Source organism: Lontra canadensis, unplaced genomic scaffold, assembly GCF_010015895.1.
Source record: "Lontra canadensis isolate GAN:19392208 unplaced genomic scaffold, GSC_riverotter_1.0 scaffold148, whole genome shotgun sequence".
NCBI lineage: Eukaryota > Metazoa > Chordata > Mammalia > Carnivora > Mustelidae > Lontra > Lontra canadensis.
In genome coordinates, this window is record NW_022631142.1 from 2,987,738 (window position 1) to 3,005,794 (window position 18,057).

The 18,057-nt window shown below is 52.9% G+C and overlaps 1 protein-coding gene across 2 annotated transcripts; it reads right to left on the minus strand.

Annotated features, from left to right (window-relative positions):
* Positions 1-323: 323 nt before the first annotated feature.
* On the minus strand, positions 324-16,369 carry LOC116859104 (NADH-cytochrome b5 reductase-like). 2 transcript variants are annotated; one of them, XM_032844120.1, is made up of 6 exons: positions 16,147-16,369; positions 14,954-15,102; positions 11,399-11,486; positions 7,764-7,868; positions 4,338-4,541; positions 324-708 (listed from the first exon to the last, which is right to left on the minus strand). In XM_032844120.1, the coding sequence occupies exons 1-6, from the start codon at positions 16,339-16,341 to the stop codon at positions 505-507; spliced, it is 945 nt and encodes a 314-aa protein (XP_032700011.1). In that variant the 5' UTR covers positions 16,342-16,369; the 3' UTR covers positions 324-504. The 2 variants fall into 2 exon arrangements, with proteins under 2 accessions (XP_032700011.1, XP_032700012.1); XM_032844121.1 differs by lacking the exon at positions 16,147-16,369 and having other exon boundaries at positions 14,944-15,102.
* Between the last annotated feature and the right edge of the window lie 1,688 nt (positions 16,370-18,057).

Below are 18,057 nucleotides of genomic sequence, written 5' to 3' on the forward strand. Positions count from 1 at the left end.
TCCAAAGAGCTCTTAGCTACCCCTATGGTCATTCCCTAAACACTCAGCAAGCAATGCATCAGAGCCAGACCTGAGACCACAGCAAGGACACGCAGTTTCCAGGGAAAGCAGGTTTTAGAACAGGCATTTCTAGGGCAGGGTGTGATGGGAGGCCCCAAGCCCTCTAATCTGAGATACCTGGGAAGCTCTTCCTGCACCTTCTCCTGCCAGCTCCTACTCATCCCTAGGCCTGGCATGGACCTGGCTTTCTCCCGGGAGTCCTCCAGGACGCCCACGCTCCCTCCTGGGGCTCCTGCAGCCCCATCTTCCCTCCACCGAGCAGAATGTCGGCCTGAGGGAGTCGGCAACCTCGTGGGGTAGATACGAGCTGGAGGAGCAGGGAGGCAGACATTCACCTATAGTCACCGGGCCAGTGAGCGGTGGGCCAGGCCTGCACTCCAGTCTGTGCTTCTCCCAGTGTTCCAGTGGCAGGACCCTGGCCAGGGCTTCGGAAGGGAGGCCCAGCTAGAAGAGGAAGTAGGAGTCCTCGGCCAGGCCTGCGCACAGCAGGCACTTGACCATGTCCTTGGTAAACTCGGCTGAGCCACAGACCAACGCAAATGGCTTTCTGCGACAGGAACCAACCAGCTCCTCGATCAGGCCCTGGGCCAGGTGGCCAAAGCGGGTCTTCTCCCGGTAACTCTGGGGAAGCTTCTCTGGGGAGTTCTCCTGAGACAATGAGAAATCATGCAGGTGACTACTGGGAAGTCTTCAGAGTTCCCCCAGTTCGTTGTTGAACCAGGAAACTGAGGTGGGGGGCGGGGGAAAGGCAACCTTTAGCTAGCATTACCGCAGGCCAGAGACTTCTTGGCATGGGGGCTCTGATTACCCTCGTAACAAGCCCGGGGATGGGGGGGGTGCTTATCCTCCCAGGTGAGGCACGGGGAGGAGGAGGCACACCCCAGGGCACACAGGGAGGCAGGCCTCACCAATTCTCGCTGCCTCCAGGGACTGCTGCACCCATCACTCCGGGGGGATGTTTGCTCCCCAAGATTGGGGACCTCCCCGTATCTTTGTAAGGCTGTCCACCACCGTCATCATGGGAGCATGACATGTGTTCATTGGTTTCATCAGGCTTTAATGACCTCGTTGATGGAACCCATTTTTACTGAGTGGGCACTCTGTGCCCCGCACTGTGCTAGGCACCGGGATGTGGCAGCTGCTCAAAACAGACGAGCTTCCTGGTCTTGCTCTGGCTTTGTGTCCTGGGGATCCGAGGCAGCAGTGCCTTAACCAAGGGGGCGATGGGTAACTATTTCTCACATAAAAAGGCTGGAAGAAGGATTCCAGGGTGCACGGTGCCCTGGTGACCCAGGCTTCTCTCTTTCTGCTCCTCTAGCCTTCGCCGGTGGCTTTCATCTTCAGGATCACAAAACAAAAGCCCACCTCCAGCTTACCCGGAGGAATTTCTCTCTTTTAAGGGGATGTTCCCCCAAAGTACAATCGCACAGAGAAAGCGCATAAGTCAGTAAGTGTGTGTAATCTGACAATCTCTAATGGAGGCAAGACACCACGTGCCCAGCATCGGAACAAACAAAACCAGAATGGGACTGTCCCCTCTGCAGACCCTATCAAGGCAGGCTTCTAGCTTCTGGGGCTAAGCAGAGAGACGCGAAGGAGAGAGAGGAGGCTGGAGTCTAAGCTCTGCTACCACGTCCCGGCTGAGTGACCATGACCTCTGTGAGCCACTGTGATGAATGCAGGCCTTTTCTCACAGCGCCTCAGAGGCCCACCCCACAGAGCTCATCTGACCCCACTGCGGTGCTCACGGGGGATCCTCTCTGGAGATCTGGACCTTCCATGCCCCCTCCATGCTCTGACCCACCCAAAGGGCTCTTGTGGGCCGGGACCACAGGGCCCACCGGCCTCACCTCTTCCTCCCGCTGCCCAATTCCCCCAGGCTAGTTAGGTTTGGCATAGTCCCCCTCCCCCAGCTGCACACCCAGAGATGCTGTGGGTCTGGTTGCTGCCCAGGTGGGGTGGGGAGCCCACAATCAGTGATGGCACCGCAGGGTAGCTGCTGTCAAGAAGGAGAGCCCCGGCTATGACAGCAGAAACACCTATGCCAGTCTAGGGGATCTAGAGAACTTTCGGGATAGAGTCACACCCCAGCAGAGAGATACGTGGGGTGAGCAGGCTGAGCAGGCGTTAGGTGAGGAGGCGGGGGAAAGTGCTTCTGGAAGGGGGGATGGCACCAGCACAGGCAGGCCCAGCAGCCAGCCAGAAGAGCACAGTGCCCTCGCAGCCAGGAGCAGACCAGTGACCAGTGACCCTGGGACATACAGGGAGGGTGTGCCAGGAGACAAGGCCACACGGGTTGGTGCAGCTGTGTGGGCTGGGCCATCATCTTGAGAGCAGTGGGGAGCCAGGGAAGGGCTGGAAGCAGGGTGGTGGAGGGGTCAGGGCTGCCCTTTTGGCTGCAAGAGGAAGGGCCAATTGGGAGGGAGTGTCTGGAGAGGGAGCTCCGTGGGGCTGCTGCGGCTACAGCCTGGCCAGGCCAGGGAGCATCCCAGGTCAAGGGGGCACCTCGCACTCCACTGCCCTCACCTGTCCCTGCCTTTGACAGCCAGCCCGCTCATCTGCCCAGGCCCAGGCCACTGGCATCATCAAAGCCCTGGCCCAGGGCTGAAGACCCTTAATTGCCGGTCGACTTTAACTCTGCTCTCAAGCCCAGGCTCAATGCCAGCTCCTCTGTGAAGCCCTCCGTGCTTGCTGCCAGCATCCTCAGCGCCCTTCGCATGTGCTGTCTTATACCAACACGTGGTAAAAGCAGGCTTCTAGACCAGGACCCCCTGGGCTCACACCTAACTCTCTACCAACTCAGTCAAGGTTCTTAGTATTTCTGTGCCATCTCTACAACATGGGCATGATGGCAACACAAGCCTCCTAAAATTGTGGTGGGATTAAATGATTTCACACCCACAGATGGCCTAGAACAGTGCCAGGCACGGAGAAAGTGCTCGGTGAAGCCCCGTCCCTGGGGCTGTCTCTCCACAGCAAGGTGAGTGCCTGAAGGACGAGGCAGGCCATCTTCATTTCCCTATCCCGGGCACCCGGCATGCGGTCAGGGGACAGGAAGTCCGGCCAACAGCCTAGTGGTGCTGCCACTCCTCCCACCGTCCCTGAGCTGGGCCCCAAGCAGAGGGGACAGGCACACGGTTGGGCTGCACACTAGCCTTTGCTTCATTCCCCGGCCTTCAGCTCTCCTGTCGCTGCAAACACTCACCAAGCATGGCCCTCCTCATGTTCACGCCACCGGGCCTTCTGTCCCATGGACAAGCCCATAGAACCTGGTCCCTGAGGATCCCAGAGCCCTGGTACTGGGGAGGGAAAGCCGTTTTCCTGACAGCGCCCCACCCAGTCACACTGGGTAAGATCATGCCAGTCTTTGGGGACACTCTAAGGCTGCCTCAAGTAGGAAGCTGATGAGAAGGGTGCTCTGAAGTCCTGGGCAGTGAGGCCGACCCTGAGCAACACAGAATGGGTAGGGGTCCCAGCAGGGACCCAGGTCTGGGGGGTGCATGGAAGAGAAATAAAGCTGCAGACCAAGGGGAAGGGAGCTCAGGGCCTGGCTTGGGTTAAGGAACAAGACCCCCCCACCCCCCAACCTATGGGCCAGAGGGGAGGGAGAGGGCAAGGTGGCTTGAGCATGAAGGGAGGAGGAATCCGAGGGGCAGGGGTCAGGAGGCAGAGATGCTTCTAGTTCAAGTTTCTGCAGCCTAAAGAGTCTGAAGCAGCTCTCCTCCCATGTAGGGGCAAAGTGCTGTGGGAGGGGCCCGAATAAATGCGGTGACCCCAGATCCGCTTGCTCCACCAATCCTTGATGGCGAGCAAGCCTACTCTGTGCCTGGCACCCTGCTGAGCACCGAAGGGAGCCTGGTGATCCAGACACGTGGTCCCTGCCCCGAAGGAGCTTATCCCAGCCTTGGGGACATCTATGGCTTGGCCCACTGACTCCACACACAGGTCCCCCGCCCATATATCTGGTGAGGCCAGGGGGCAGTTGACAGGCAGCACAGCACGGTGGGGAGGGCCAGAGCTCAGCCTGGGCTCCAGTCCTGGCTTCCCCGAGCACGGACAGGCCAGCGCCCCCACCTCTCAAGCATCAGTTCCCACATCCACACACACCAAATAGAACCAGACCTGCCTTCCTTGCCGGGCACAGAGTGGCAGTCCCCACTAGGAGCAAGGATCCCTACTGCAGCACCGGGGCGGGGAGGCCATAGCGGATCCTCAGGACGGGTGCAAGGGGCCGGCACAGTCTCAATCAGGAAAGGAAGTCATGATGCTGGGCTCACCTGGCTGAGGACAAAGAAGGTTCGGACGTTCCAGAAACGGGCCTGCTCCTGGAGGAAGGGCTTCAGGTAGATGCCCTCAAAGGTCTTAAAGCAGCCAACCAGGGTGACAAAGGTCTCATCCTCTGCGTTGTCTGTTATGGTCTGCAGGATGGGCACCATGGGGGCCAGGCCAGTGCCCGAAGCCAGCATGAGGAGCTCACCGTACTGGGGAATAGAACAGGGAGAGGGCAGGTCTCAGCCCACCCCCCCGCCACATGGCCTATTCCTGGGCTTGCTTGAACTGCACTGCACAGCACAGCACAGCCCTTCCTGGGGGTCCCACCCGTGTGAGGTCCCCTCTCCACGTCCTTCAGGAAGCCATCCTTGCTTGTGAAAGCCTACAGCTTATGAGGTCTGTGTCACAGAAATCATGGAATCTGGAGGTTGAAATGGAATGTAAAAAGGTGTAGCCCATTCTACAAGTGGTTCAGCTGCTCTCCTACCCATCTCCACAGGACTTGGCTTACATACTTCTCTTGACAGGGAGCCCACTACCTCCCAAAGCAGATCACTCTGTCATAGGCTGACTTCCCCTGCCAGGGACGTCTTTCCACCTCACACTGAGCTGAAACCTGCTCCTGCCAAAGCCTAGTCTGCCACCCCTATCGCAGCCCTGCCCTCTGCGCTGCCTTCTCTGCCCCAGGGTAGCCCTGTAGAGATCTGAGGGCCCTGACATGGATCCCTGAGCCTGCTCTAGACTGAGATATTTACTACACATAAGCGCCCAGCACAGCCCTGGCACAGAAGAGCCACACAATAAAAGCGAATTTCTTCCCCAGGAGGGCCCAATTTCATCAACCCATTACTGAATTCATGAATCCATCTCCTGGCTCTAGGTCTCTTTAGGAGATGTGATCTTCTTTAAGGTCAGTGCTTTAAAGGTTAGTGTCCGACCTATGCAGCAAGCTAGTCACCTCCTTCATTTTAGAGATTAGGCCTCTGAGAATGCAGCCCAAGTTTCCACCAGCTTTACCGATGGCTAATGTCTCTCACACCCCAGCATGAAATACTTCCTCGAGTATCAGTCATGCAGACCTGTAAATCCTCAGCCAAATGATCTGGCCAAGTGCTTTCACTTCTCTGAGCCTTGGTTTCCTCACAGGTAAAAAAGAGTAACAGCTCCTTCCCCACAGTAACATGTGTCTCAGAACTGTCGTGGGGATTAAACAAGATGCCATCAAGTGCCTGGTGCAGATCCTGGCGCTCCCACACAGTTCGACTCCTTCCCTCACTGAGCCCTGCTGCTGTCTGCACCATCCTGTCCTGTGTGCATGTCCCCAGCCTCCTGGTTCCCTGCCCACCTGCTCCTCCTCCTCCTCCCACCACCCCTCGGGGTCTCTTCTGGAAAGTCTTCCCCTAGCCAGGAGCATGTGAGGGGTCCTTCCTTTGCATCCCCACAGTCCTCTGTACCCCCTCCTCATGACATCAGTCATGCTGTACCGCCACCATTTGTGTGGGCGTCTGTTCCCCCATCACACAGTGAGCTTCTGGAGGACAGGGCCTCGTCTGTTTGCCCCATGTATGGCCCCATGTGGAGACCTGTGAATGTCTGGCAGGAACGCACAGAGATATGCTCACGTGCCAGCCTCAGGGTGGTCACGATGTCCCATCTACAATGAAGGTGACTGCAGAGCGGCAAGACAGGGCCAGGGAGAGGGCCAGAGCAGCCCGGTGCCCCCACGGGCACAGAACCACGCCTTTGTGCGTCCCAGAGGCCAAGTTTGTGTGTGAGACGCCATGTCTCTGTCTGGCCCTACAACACCCCTGGATGGGAAGGGCCGGGGCTCTGCAGGGGTGTTCTGTGGGTGCAGGGAGGCTCCCCCCGGAAGGGATGGTCAAGACAGTGTGCATCAGGAGTCCCCTCTAGGTCAGGGGGAAACAGGGACAATTCGGGTCCCTTGACAAGGGCCTGGGGGACACGGGGACACTCTCAACTAAAATGCAAGGCTGAGCAAGGCTGACACAGGGAGCACGCTGTCGAGGGCTACTGCCACCCAGACACCGGCCACATCTGTAAAGTGGGGGTAGCAGTACCCCAGAGCTGTGGTGGGGTAAACTAAACCCTTAGCACGGACATGAGGGCCTGGCCCATAGGCAGTGCCACACACGTGTCTCATGGTGTTGTAAACATGTATGTGGGTGCACACACTTGTTACACACACAAACATGGATGCGTGCATGGGCCTTCCACCCTGTGTCGAAGAGGAGCTGCAAAGTTATCTGCAAAGGTAGAGAGGCTGGTGTGTCCGGGTAGATGGCCTGCAGGTGTGCTTTCCTTTCTTCTTTTTGCCTGTCTACATCTGATTTCTTTTTTTCTTTTTTTGGTAATGAACACGCATCGTATGTGTAATAAGGAAAAAAAAAACAATAAAAGCTCTTTTCGTATTAAATAAAAACAATGGAGAGAAAGGAATGATTCATTCTTTTTCATTTGCTTTTGTTTTGCATTGTTTCCTAATTATAAAGGTAGTAGGGGCTCACTGAGGATGATCTGGAAAGTATAACGAAGCAAACAAAAACCACCCATAATTCTACCACCCAGAGCCACTACCCCTGCATTGCTTCTTTTTGCATATTTTCTGTGCGTTTAAACTTTGTTTTCCAAACCTCTTGCGCATTCAGTTTCATACATAGCATTTGTCACCTGATCTTACAGCATAAGCATATATATATACATTATACATTTATTAACATTATTTTAAAATCCAGGATAATATTCTATCAAGTACCTGTAACCCCGTGCACTTAGCTGTCCCCCTATGGCTGCATATTCAGTTTCCTGCTATTATAAATAAAGCCTCCGTGAACATGTGCACAAGAGGCAGCATTGGGATCCTTTCCACAAGACAGACTTCCAGGAGCGGAATCCCTGGGTCAAAGGATTTGAAGATTCTTAAGACTCTTGGTACCCACTGCCAAGCTGCCTTCCAGATACGCACCAACTGATGAGAAATGACTAATTCTTCCCGGGCCCCTCAGGGAAGGTGATGCACATGCCAGGAAGATGAGGGGAAGAGCCTTCAGGCTGGGATGCAGTGGGTTCCCGAGTGGAGAGCTATGAGGCGTATTTAAGGGAGTGGTCTCCATGGTTTTGTAGCTGGAATGTGACAGTGGAAAGATATCGCAGGGTCTGGCAGCATAGGATTCCTGAATACCAAGTATGTGAGTGTGGATATGCTAAGCAATGGGCAGCTCTAGAGAGTTCTAGAGCATGTGCAGAGGCCCGTTCCGTCTCCTCCCACGTCCAACCCCAAGGACACTCTTGGGTTTGGGCTTGGACTCAGGAAGAATGGCACAGTGTGACTCTACAGCCTGACACATGGAAACCGTGGTCCTGGAGGCTCAGGTGGGAGGCGTCTCCTGAGGGCCTAGCGTGCTGGCACTGACCTGGTTGGCTTTATAGAAGAAGTCGCCGAAAGGTCCTCGCCAGAAAGCTGTGTCTCCTGTGCTCCAGGACCTGACGTATCGGGACATCAGCCCAGTCGGGTAGCTCTGGGAGCAAACACAAAGAGACCTCACTGAGACACGTACATACTACCTGTACCAACCATGTCAGCCACTAACGTGCGGCCCTTCCAGCAGGCCACGTGCTCAACAGGTGCCATCTCAGAGGACCTTCTGAGTCGCCCCTGAGTTGGTACTTTCATTCCCAATTTTCAGATGAACCCAGAAGCTTATCCAGAAGGGAAATGGTGAGGCTGGGATAAGAATCACAGGGCTGACAGCCTTACCTTCAGAGGTCTCTGACCCACGGGACCACAGGTGTCCTGAATGTCACAGCACGGAGTACAGAACTGGGTAAGAGATGAGTAACGTCAACTGACACTCAGTATCAGGGAGGCAACAGGGGGTGGTGGGGACTGTGGTAAACTAGTGAGTGCAGGAATGCTCCTTCTAAAGGAGGAAGTCACTTTGCAGATCCCGGGATGTAGTCTGTGGGGCTGATGATGCTCTATCTTCTGATTTTCTAAGAAGGGCAAAAGATCCACATTTCCATGTAAAATTACCCATCTCTGAAATGTCAGAAACTAATTCTAAATTTTAAAACGCTGTGTAGGCCCAAACCAAATACATCTATGTGCTGCAATCAGTTCTTAGGCCACTCGTTTGCAGCCTCTGTATTACCTGTCACTGTCTCCTGCTGGCTGATAAAAGTAAAGGTTGTGCAGGGGATTCCCTCATGGGAGTGGGCAGTCCACATTTCCTGTGGGCCTGCCCACTGGGGGCCAGGCACCATGCTGGGGCTATAGGGAACACAGCTAGACCTTAAGCTCCATGAAGATAGCCAGTGTCTGAACCTTGGGAAAGACTTCATAAATAGCTCAATGAATGAATGAATCAATCAATCAATTAATCCAGATTCAGGACCCCTCCTGAAGGAGCTCACAAACTAGGAGGGACCAAAATACATTCAAGGTAGACACTACCTAATACCCCATGAAAAGGACAGAATGCTGAGAGAGCCCTGAGGAGGTACAGTCACTTCTAATGGAGTAAGATCAAGGATGGCTTCCTGGAGGAGGAGGCATTTGAGCTGGACCTTGCAGGTTAGGTAAGACTGCATTTACTAGGGACACCTGGGTGTCTTAGTTGGTTAAGTGTCTGCCTTTAGCTCAGGTTATGATCTCAAGGTCCTGGGATCAAGTCCCTCATCAGGTTCCCTGCTGCTTCTCCCTCTGCCTGCCACTGCACAGCCCAAGACACGGGAATGTGAGGGGGAGGGGGAAGCTCTAATAGGACTGGAAGAATACAACTCAGTTTGAAGGAGACTGGGCTTAGGTTACCAGTCGTGCTTTTAAGCAACCACAGCTACCTCTGGTAGCATCGCTGACTTCGCTGGGTACCATATGTATAAAGCAAGGGAAAGCCTCAGCCCTCCTGCCAGAAGTCTGCAAGGGAGGCTACAGTTCTCTTAACTTTCTGGAGGCAAGCACACCGGTTTTCTGACCCCAGTCTTGGGGAAGGCACAGGCCCAGCTGTGGCTTGAGTGGCCCTATGGCACAGACAGCGCTCAAGGAGAGAGGAAGGATTCTTCTGTGCCTCCAGCACCCACACGGAGCCAGCTCAACACACACTTGTCCAACAGAACCGACCCTGAATTTCTATTCTTCCATGTGGGGTCACATTACCCAAGGGGCCTTGGGACAGTGACATCACCACTCTGAGCTTCAGTTTCTTTATCTGTAAAGTGGGATAATACGATCTACTCTGCCAGGACGGTTATGAGGCTGAAAGGAGATGGAAACAGTTGGAAAGCTGGAAAGAGTGCGTGGTGCCAAGAAGGTGCCTGAGCGATGAGAGTTCCTCCCTCCCATCCACACGGGAGGTAACCCTAAAAAACCCGAGTGCCTTCCCAATTTGCAAAGACATTTCCAGCTCTTCCCAGCCAGCGGCTTAGGGATAATTAAGCATCTCTCTAAAGAGAGGCTTTCCGGTAAATGAGGAGAAAATCAGCCTTGCAGCTGGGAGAGATCCAGCTGCCCTGAAGAACTGTCTCCAGGCTTATCCTTTCAACAGAAACACACCCAGACGAGCAGCTTGGGGAAGCAGGCCATTTGGAGAGGATTTGTGGAATCTCCCAGACAAACAGTTGCGTGGAGAAGGGATCCCATCCAAGCTTCTGTGTGAGGAAATAAACACTCGGGCTTTGAGTGCAGTCAGGGAAGGCAGGAGCCAAGACAGTGCTCGGGTCCTGGAGGCAGGAGGCCAGGCTCACTCACCGGCCAAACTTCCTACTCCCTGTGGAGCCTTGGGTCCTCCTGGGGTCTCAGTTTGCTTATCAATGAAAGGGGAATAATAATTCCCATGCTACAAGGATGATAAAGGATGTGAAAGCTATTCTTAAATACCACTGTTCCCTAGGGTTCTGTGTGGGAAATGACAATGTCGACTATGTAGTAGGTTGACCTGTATGAAACCACTGTTTCTGTAAGTCAAAAATGTTAGAGTATCAGAAGTTTCATGTACTTCAACCTAATTATTTTTTCCACATAATTGGATCTTCAGGATCTCTTATATATCTGGTGCTGACACCTTGGGTCCTGGGGGGATGGGGGGCGGTTTGTACCCAGACTATTTTGTTCATCTCATCTCTGCCAAGTGCCACACCCACCTCGGCTGCCCCACAAGCACCCCTCCTGCCAATCAGACTGGGTACAGTTCCCACAGACCCTGTCTCACACCTCCTTCCCTTTGGTCATCTGCCCAGGCTGAGGCCTGGAATGCCACTTCCTACCACTGCCAATTTGTATCCCTTGGTCAAGGCCCAACTCCAACGCCCCGGCGCCGTCTCCACCCTGAGAATGGTCTCAGTTTAGTCCCATTCACGAGGTGCTGCGTGCCCCAACTTCTGCCTGCTCGCCCCCTTCTAGGCCGGGACAGGTCACTAACGGCTCCCCCAGCTGTGCCTCCTTTGCCCTTGCGCACGCTGGGAACACGGCACTGAGAGCTTCCTTCTCACCCTTCCCTGCCGGTTCTCCATTCCTTCACTTCAACTAGCAGCTCTAACTCAGCTTCTGCTGGGAAGGCCCGCTGCCTTCCCTGCACCCCAGCTGCCCTGAACTGGGTTGGGGCCTCCTGTCATGGCGTCCATCCCATCATCCTGCCCTGGTCTGGCCCTCTGTCCCGGGGCGGGCACTCTCTCTGACTCCTCTCTGGAGCCCAGCAACCAGTACACAGCAGGGGCCGGCGACTCGGCCGCCCCTTCCCCTGGGCCCAAGGTTCACTTTCCACAAAGAGCTGAGAAAGCACAAGGGAACAGCGTGACCTTTCTTGGTCTGAGCTTCCTTTTCCTAAAACCAGTCTCTGTTGGGGTCTGAGGTGCCAACCTGCACCCCTGCCCTGGGAAAGAAGGAGATGGCAGAAGGCTTCCTTTACTCCCCCTGCTCTTTCCTCAAGCCAGCCTCCTCCCATGTGAACACACTGGCTTTTCCCACATGGCTGAGCACCACCCCATCCCGACCCAGAGGCCAAACAGAGTCCAGTCCACACTGTCTGAAGGGCACCCACGTGGGTTGGCTCACCTTGATTAAAACTTCAAAGTATCCTTCTGCGTTGGCAGGGCTGATGGGTGTATAGGCTCTCTGAATTTCTAAACCGTCCACCTCCCCTCTGGGGAAGAGAAGTATATGGTCAGGCAGTCAGCCAGGCCAACAAATGCTTATAGGTACCTCCTCTATGCCAGGCTGGTGAGAGCTGGGGCCCAGCTGTCCCCAGTGGTCCTCACTGAAGGTGGAGCAGAAAAAAGGGGCGCTGGGCTCCCCCACTGCCATGCGCTGGCTGTGAGACCCAGGCAGGTCAGTGATCCCTTAGCTGCCCCTCTGTAAAGTGAGGACAACCACATGTGTCCCTGTGGTGTGGTTCTATAGGATCAGAGATGGCAAAGTCTTCAAAGAGTCCACTGATGATGGGAGTTGTTTTTAGGACATCACTGTGGTGTTTCCTGACCTCTTCTTGACCACAGAACAAGAAAGAGAAAGACTGTTAATGTTTATTAAACACTTACTACCATGTACCAAGAGCATCAGAATTAGAAGGATCCTTGACGGTGCCCTAGTCCAAAGCCTGACCTCATGCACGAATCCTCTCTATGATGTTATCAACAATGGGGCTAGGATGATAATGACAAGTAATAATTGTAGCAGTCATGTTGTAGTCGATAACTACTACGCACCAAGCATATTGTGCACGTTACCTCATTTAACAGATGATAACCTGGGGCGCCTGGGTGGCTCAGTTGGTTGAGGGTCTGCCTTCCGCTCAGGTCGAGATTCCAGGGTTCTGGGATCAAGTCCTGTGTCATTAGGCTCCCTGCTCACTGGGGAGTCTGCTTCTCCCTCTCTCTTTGCCCCTCTCCCAGCTTGTGAGCATAGGCACTCTCTCTCTCTCTCTCAAATAAATGAGTAGAATCTTAAACAAAAAAACCCAAAAGGGGCACCTGGGTGGCTCAGTGGGTTAAAGCCTCTGCCTTCGGCTCAGGTCATGATCCCAGGGTCCTGGGATCGAGGCCCACATTGGGCTCTCTGCTCCGTGGGGAACCTGCTTCCTCCTCTCTCTCTGCCTGCCTCTCTGACTACTTGTAATCTTTGTCTATCAAATAAATAAATAAAATCTTAAAACAAACAAACAAACAAAAGACCCCAATAACCCACATGAGGAAACCAAGGCTTGGACGTTACTTGCTTGAGCTAAATACCATCCTTAGCTCTGACTGACTCCAGAGCAGGGTTCCTCACACAACACTTCAGAGCTTCCCAGAAACACCCAAGCACTCCTCCTTTGAATCCTACTGTGTGCAAAACTTTCTTCTTGGACATGTGGAAAGATTAAAAAGACCCCACCCTGGGGCGCCTAGATGGCTCGTTTGGTTAAGCGTCCAACTCTGGTTTTGGCTCAGGTCATGATCTCAGGGTCCTGGCACCAAGCCCCCATTTAGACTTTGTGCTCACTGGGAAGTCTGCTTGAGATTCTCGCCCTCTGCCCCTTCCCCTACTTGGGCATGCACTCTCTCTCTCAAACAAGTAAATAAATCTTTTAAAAAAGATGCCTGGGTGGCTCAGTCGGTTAAGCGTCTGTCTTTGGCTCAGGTCATGATCCCAGGATCCTGGGATGTAGTCCCACAACACGCTGCTTGCTCAGCAGGAAGCCTGCTTCTCCCTCTGCCTGCCACTGCCCCCTGCTCCCTTCTCTCTCTCTCTTTGACGAATAAATAAATAAATAAAATCTTTAAAATAAGGGGCTCCTGGGTGGCTTAGTTGTTAAGTGTCTGCCTTTAGCTCAGGTCATGATCTGAGGGTCTGAGGGTTGAACCTCGAGTTGGGCTCCCTGCTCAGCGGGAAGCCTCTTTCTCCCTCTACCACTGCCCTTACTTGTGTTCCCTCTCTAGCTGTTTCTCTGTCAAATAAATAAATAAGTAAATAAATAAATATCTTTAAAGTCTTTAAAATAATAAAAAATTAAAAGGCCCCATCTTAATGCATCACAAGCGAGAAGCTAGACAGAAATATTGAAGGAACGCTTGGGGAACACACAGGGAAATAAGAAACACAACCTGTGGCCTGGCTTGGATGCCAAGAGCACTGTGACATCTGCTGTCACAGAGGTAAAGACAGACATGCTCCAGACGGAGGGACCACTCTCATCCGGGGAGCTTCAGGAGGCCTCCTAGAACTTTTGTTACCCTCCTGGCTATGAAAAAGGCAGGCCACTCACAGGTGAAAATGGGGACAGGACGGGAAGGAATTCCAGGCAGAGGGCACAGCCTGGGCAAGCTTAGAGGTAGGAAATGCAGAGCAAGCCAGGAACTGGTGGGTGGGTCACGGGGCTGGAGCAAAGCACATGTGTGAGGAAGGAGCAGGGAGGACTCCGTGGGAAAGGAAACCGGAGCCTCAGGAGCCTCCTTGGAACATGAGAAAGGAGGGACACGGTTAGCTACCTATGTTAGGAATGTCGCTGGAGCAGCAGAGAGGGTGGAGAAGAGGCGCCAAGCTAGGGACAGGGAATGCTGGGCAGCCCTGACTTATGGATGGAGGGTTGCATGGGGCTGTGACTTGCCCTGGAGCCACTGGGATAGTGAGCTTTCATGACAGCCAGCCAGGCCTCAGGCTGGACACACTGGGTGCCAACACCGGGAGATGGCATGAGGCAAGTGGCTAGAGTGTGACCCGTAGTAAGACACTCTCCTTGTCCTCTGTCGGCTCTGCTGGTTCCCCCACTTCTTGCCAATACCACAAATGCTGGAGTTGCCAGGATTCGGTCCTCCATCCTTCCCTCTTTCCACGCCACATACACCCCCAAATGCCACCCAGGTGCCGCCTGGTGATTCCCACACTCACATCTAGAGTTCGTGTCTCTCTGCTGAGCCTCTGACCCAGAGTCAACCACCTAGCAGATGCCTCCCCCTGCAGGTCCCAAAGGGCCTTGTCCCTGGGCCAGTGGAGGAGAGTGCAGAGTGAGGGGGTCAAAGTTGAGGGAGAGGGCAGAAGGAGACTGGGAAGAGGAAGGAACTTCAGAGAACTGGTAGAGTGTAGCTGGGCAGTCAGGCTGGGGGTTTGAATCCTGGCTGCAGGACTTACTAGCTATGTGATCTTGGGCAAGTCCCTTATTCTCAAGGACAAGTGTCCTTCCTCTCAACTGGCACTAATATTAGATTCATACCACAGGCTCTAGAGCCAGACTGCTTGCCTTCAAATTGTGGTTCCACCATTTCTTAACTGTGTGACATTGGGCAAGTTACTGAACCTCTCTGACTTCAGTTTCCTCTGGCGAATGATAATGGTACCTTCCATACAGGGTTTTGTGAGGATGCAGTGAATTCCTAGGTGTTCTAGGAGGCAGTCCTAGCACACAGAACTGTGTGCTGGAGAGTAAATGCCACGTTAGTGTTTGCTGTTACTGTTGCTGCTGTTAGTTGTTATGAAAACACAATCCCAGAATCCTCTGAGTCAGGGGGCACTATGTTTGTCTTAAGGGTGATCAATGGAGGCTTAAGGGAGGCTGAGCAAGTTGCCCTCAGCCACACAGAAAGCAAATGACCAAGAGGGGCTGTGAAGCTTTGGCCTCCCACTACCTGAGTGTACCGTAGGATGAGGTGCTGGCCAGGCTGCAGGCCGAGCTGGCAGTTCCTGGGGAGTGCGAACCGAACATGGTAAGTGTCCTCGGTGAGTCTGTCCATGGCACTGATGCGGAAGGCCAGGAAGGTCTCTGGGCTCAGCTTGGACGGATAGCTCTGTAACAGGAAAATATCCAACAGCTAGGACCTGGGGTCCAGCAGACATGCAAACAGGCACAAGCACCCTTCTTGCTTTCCCTTCTGGACAGGCTCTCTGTGGACAGTTTTTGTTTTTGTTTTTAAAGATTTTATTTATTTATTTGACAGACAGAGATCACAAGTAGGCAGAGAGGCAGGCAAAGAGAGAGGTGGAAGCAGGCTCCCCACTGAGCAGAGAGCCTGATGCAGGGCTCGATCCCAGGACCCTGGGATCATGACCTGAGCCGAAGGCAGAGGCTTTAACCCACTGAGCCACCCAGACTCCCCATGTGGACAGTTTTTTGAGTTGTCCCGCCTCACCTCCCTTTCATGCTCTGATCAAAGAAGGCCCGAGCTTTTCACACTGAGCTTCCCCTACTTGGAAGTCTTCTGCAGCTCTGTCAGCCCCAGGATAAAGTGCAGCCTCCTTGGCTGGACACTCCAGGGCCCTGTGGACGAACCTCAAGCCTCCTTTTCTTCTCTGTTCTACCAAGAATGCCTTGCTGCTTCCTGTTTGGGAATCTTTATTTGCTCAAAAGCTGTGCCCTTTATCCAGAACACTCATCTCAGACATATGAAATACCTACTCACCCTTCAAACCTGTTAAAATCCAGATTTGTAGAATTTAGAAATTGATGGGACCTTAAGATGATCTAATCTAATATCCTTATTTTCCATGTGGGGAGACTGAGGCCTGAATGGTAGTGGCTTCCTTGTCCAAGGTCACACCCTGAGCAGGAATTCAAATTCACGTCTTCCAAGTCTCAGCCCACCACCTTTAACATTCCACTCACTTGCACCTCCTCCAGGAATTCTTCTCTGAATGTCATGACTCACAGATCTCTCTCCTGTAAAATGCCCAAACCTCATTCACACCTGGGCCGACCCCATGCCTAGTTTTGGGCCAGGCTTTGAACCCGAATCTCTCTGCTGTGCAGAGTCAGGGAAATCTTCCCCACACGGGCGCAGGGTGCTGACACTGCCACCTTGACCCGTCTTGGCTGAGGAGCAGCCCTCCCTCACCTGTGACTGCTCCCCACTCAGCAGGCTCCTGTCCTTGTTGGCTCGGGCTGCCTCCCACTTTGCCAGCTCTTGGTGGTAGAGGTCAAACACACAAGGTGAGCAGCCACTGCCACAGCACTGGGAGGGCAAGGGCTCCACCGGCCGAAGCTGCAGCCAGGCTTCCTCATCGGCTTCCTCTTCCCTCTCATCCATCATTGGTGGGGCTTGAGCAGCCTGGGAGGGACAACTTGGTGCTCTTCCCAGATCAGGTCCGATTCCGAGGCCACAGGCCCGGGGCCTCTCCCGTTGGCCTGAGAAAGAGGGAAAACATGTGGATTACACTCTGGTCACCTTGATTGCTCCCATTCGCCCTGAGGCCCGCAGGTGCCCAACTCTGTGTGAGCACTGGGTCAGGGAGGACTCACCCTGAGTCCTGCTGCCTGGAAGGGGAGGCAGGCAGACAGGGTGCAATGATCCGAGCTGGCACCCAAAGTTTCCAGATAAGCACTTTACATAGAAAAGCTCATTGAATTAAAAAAAATAGTTTAAATGAGAAAATATAATAGTTATGTACAATTTAACGGTTGTCAAAATTATTTAGAAGTAAGTTAAAATGTTAGAAAGGAACACCTTTGTAACTACCACATAGTCAAGTACAAAGAACTTGGCTAGTGACCCAGAACGCCCTCATAAGTATCCCTTCCTGATCACCTCCCATCCCCCACAAAATAACCATCATCCTGACCTTTGGTATAATCATTCCCTTGCTTTTCCTTAGTTTTGCCCACTTTGTGTAGAAACTTAACCACTGTAGTTCATTTTTGCTGGGTTTTTTTACTTTTATGTCAACAGAATGATACCAATGTATTCTTTTGTGTCTAGTTTCTTTTTTAAATAGTATATGTTTTTTGGATTTTTAAAATTATTTTTTCAAGAGAGAGAGAAAGAAGAGATGGAGCATGAGTGGGGGGAGGGGGCAGAGGAGAAGCAGACTCCCCACTGAGCAAGGAGCCTGATGAGGGACTCCATCCCAGGACCCTGGGATCATGACCTGAGCTGAAGGCAGACGCTTCAGCAACTGAGCCACCCAGATGTCTCTTTTGTCTAATTTCTTTCCTTCAGGTAAGTCACCCACCAAACTGCTGCATTTAATTTAATCCTTATAATGAGGCTGGTACTAGAGATGTCATTTTTTAAATAGGAAAACTGGGGTCTGGGGGTGGTTAATAACATACCCAAGGTCAACCTAACTCCTAAGACAGGGAGGTCCAGTTTCTCGGTTACCAAACACTTCCCGTGATTCCTAATCTTTAAGGCCTTTTCTACTTATCCTGCTTCCCATGTCCATTTACACTGGAGCTTCCCATGGTCCCAGAGGATGTGCTTCCAGTCTCTCCCTACACCATCCATCAGCATACCTGCCACCAGTTCTGATCACACCAGTCTCCTGTTTAGCAACATTTAACAGCTCCCCAGTTGACTTCTGGCTTGAATCCAATCTTCCTGCCTCGTCCCCAGGCTCCTTCTGATCAGAACTTGTCCAAATCCTCTTACCACTTGATTTTAGAAGGGCAGTCCCTCTGTGTGCAATATATCTTTCTCTTATACAAGAAAGGGTTTGGTTTCAGAAAACTTGGATCTACTGTTCATGAGCTCTATGACTTCAGGAAGGTTTAGCAGGCTGCAACCCCCTTGAGGACAAGGATGATGTCTTATTCTTTCTACCACTAAGCACAAGGCTGGCATATGGAAGGCTCCAGTGAATGGTGAATGTTCATTCAGTTTATAGAAAAGGTCTGAGAGCCAGGCACAGTGCTACATGCTGGGACACAAGACGTAAATAGGATACAGGCTCTCTACCTTTAGAGAGCTTGCAGCCTAGCATGATATCTTAGTAATGCAACCCGTTTTTATCTTGTGCTATGGACCAGG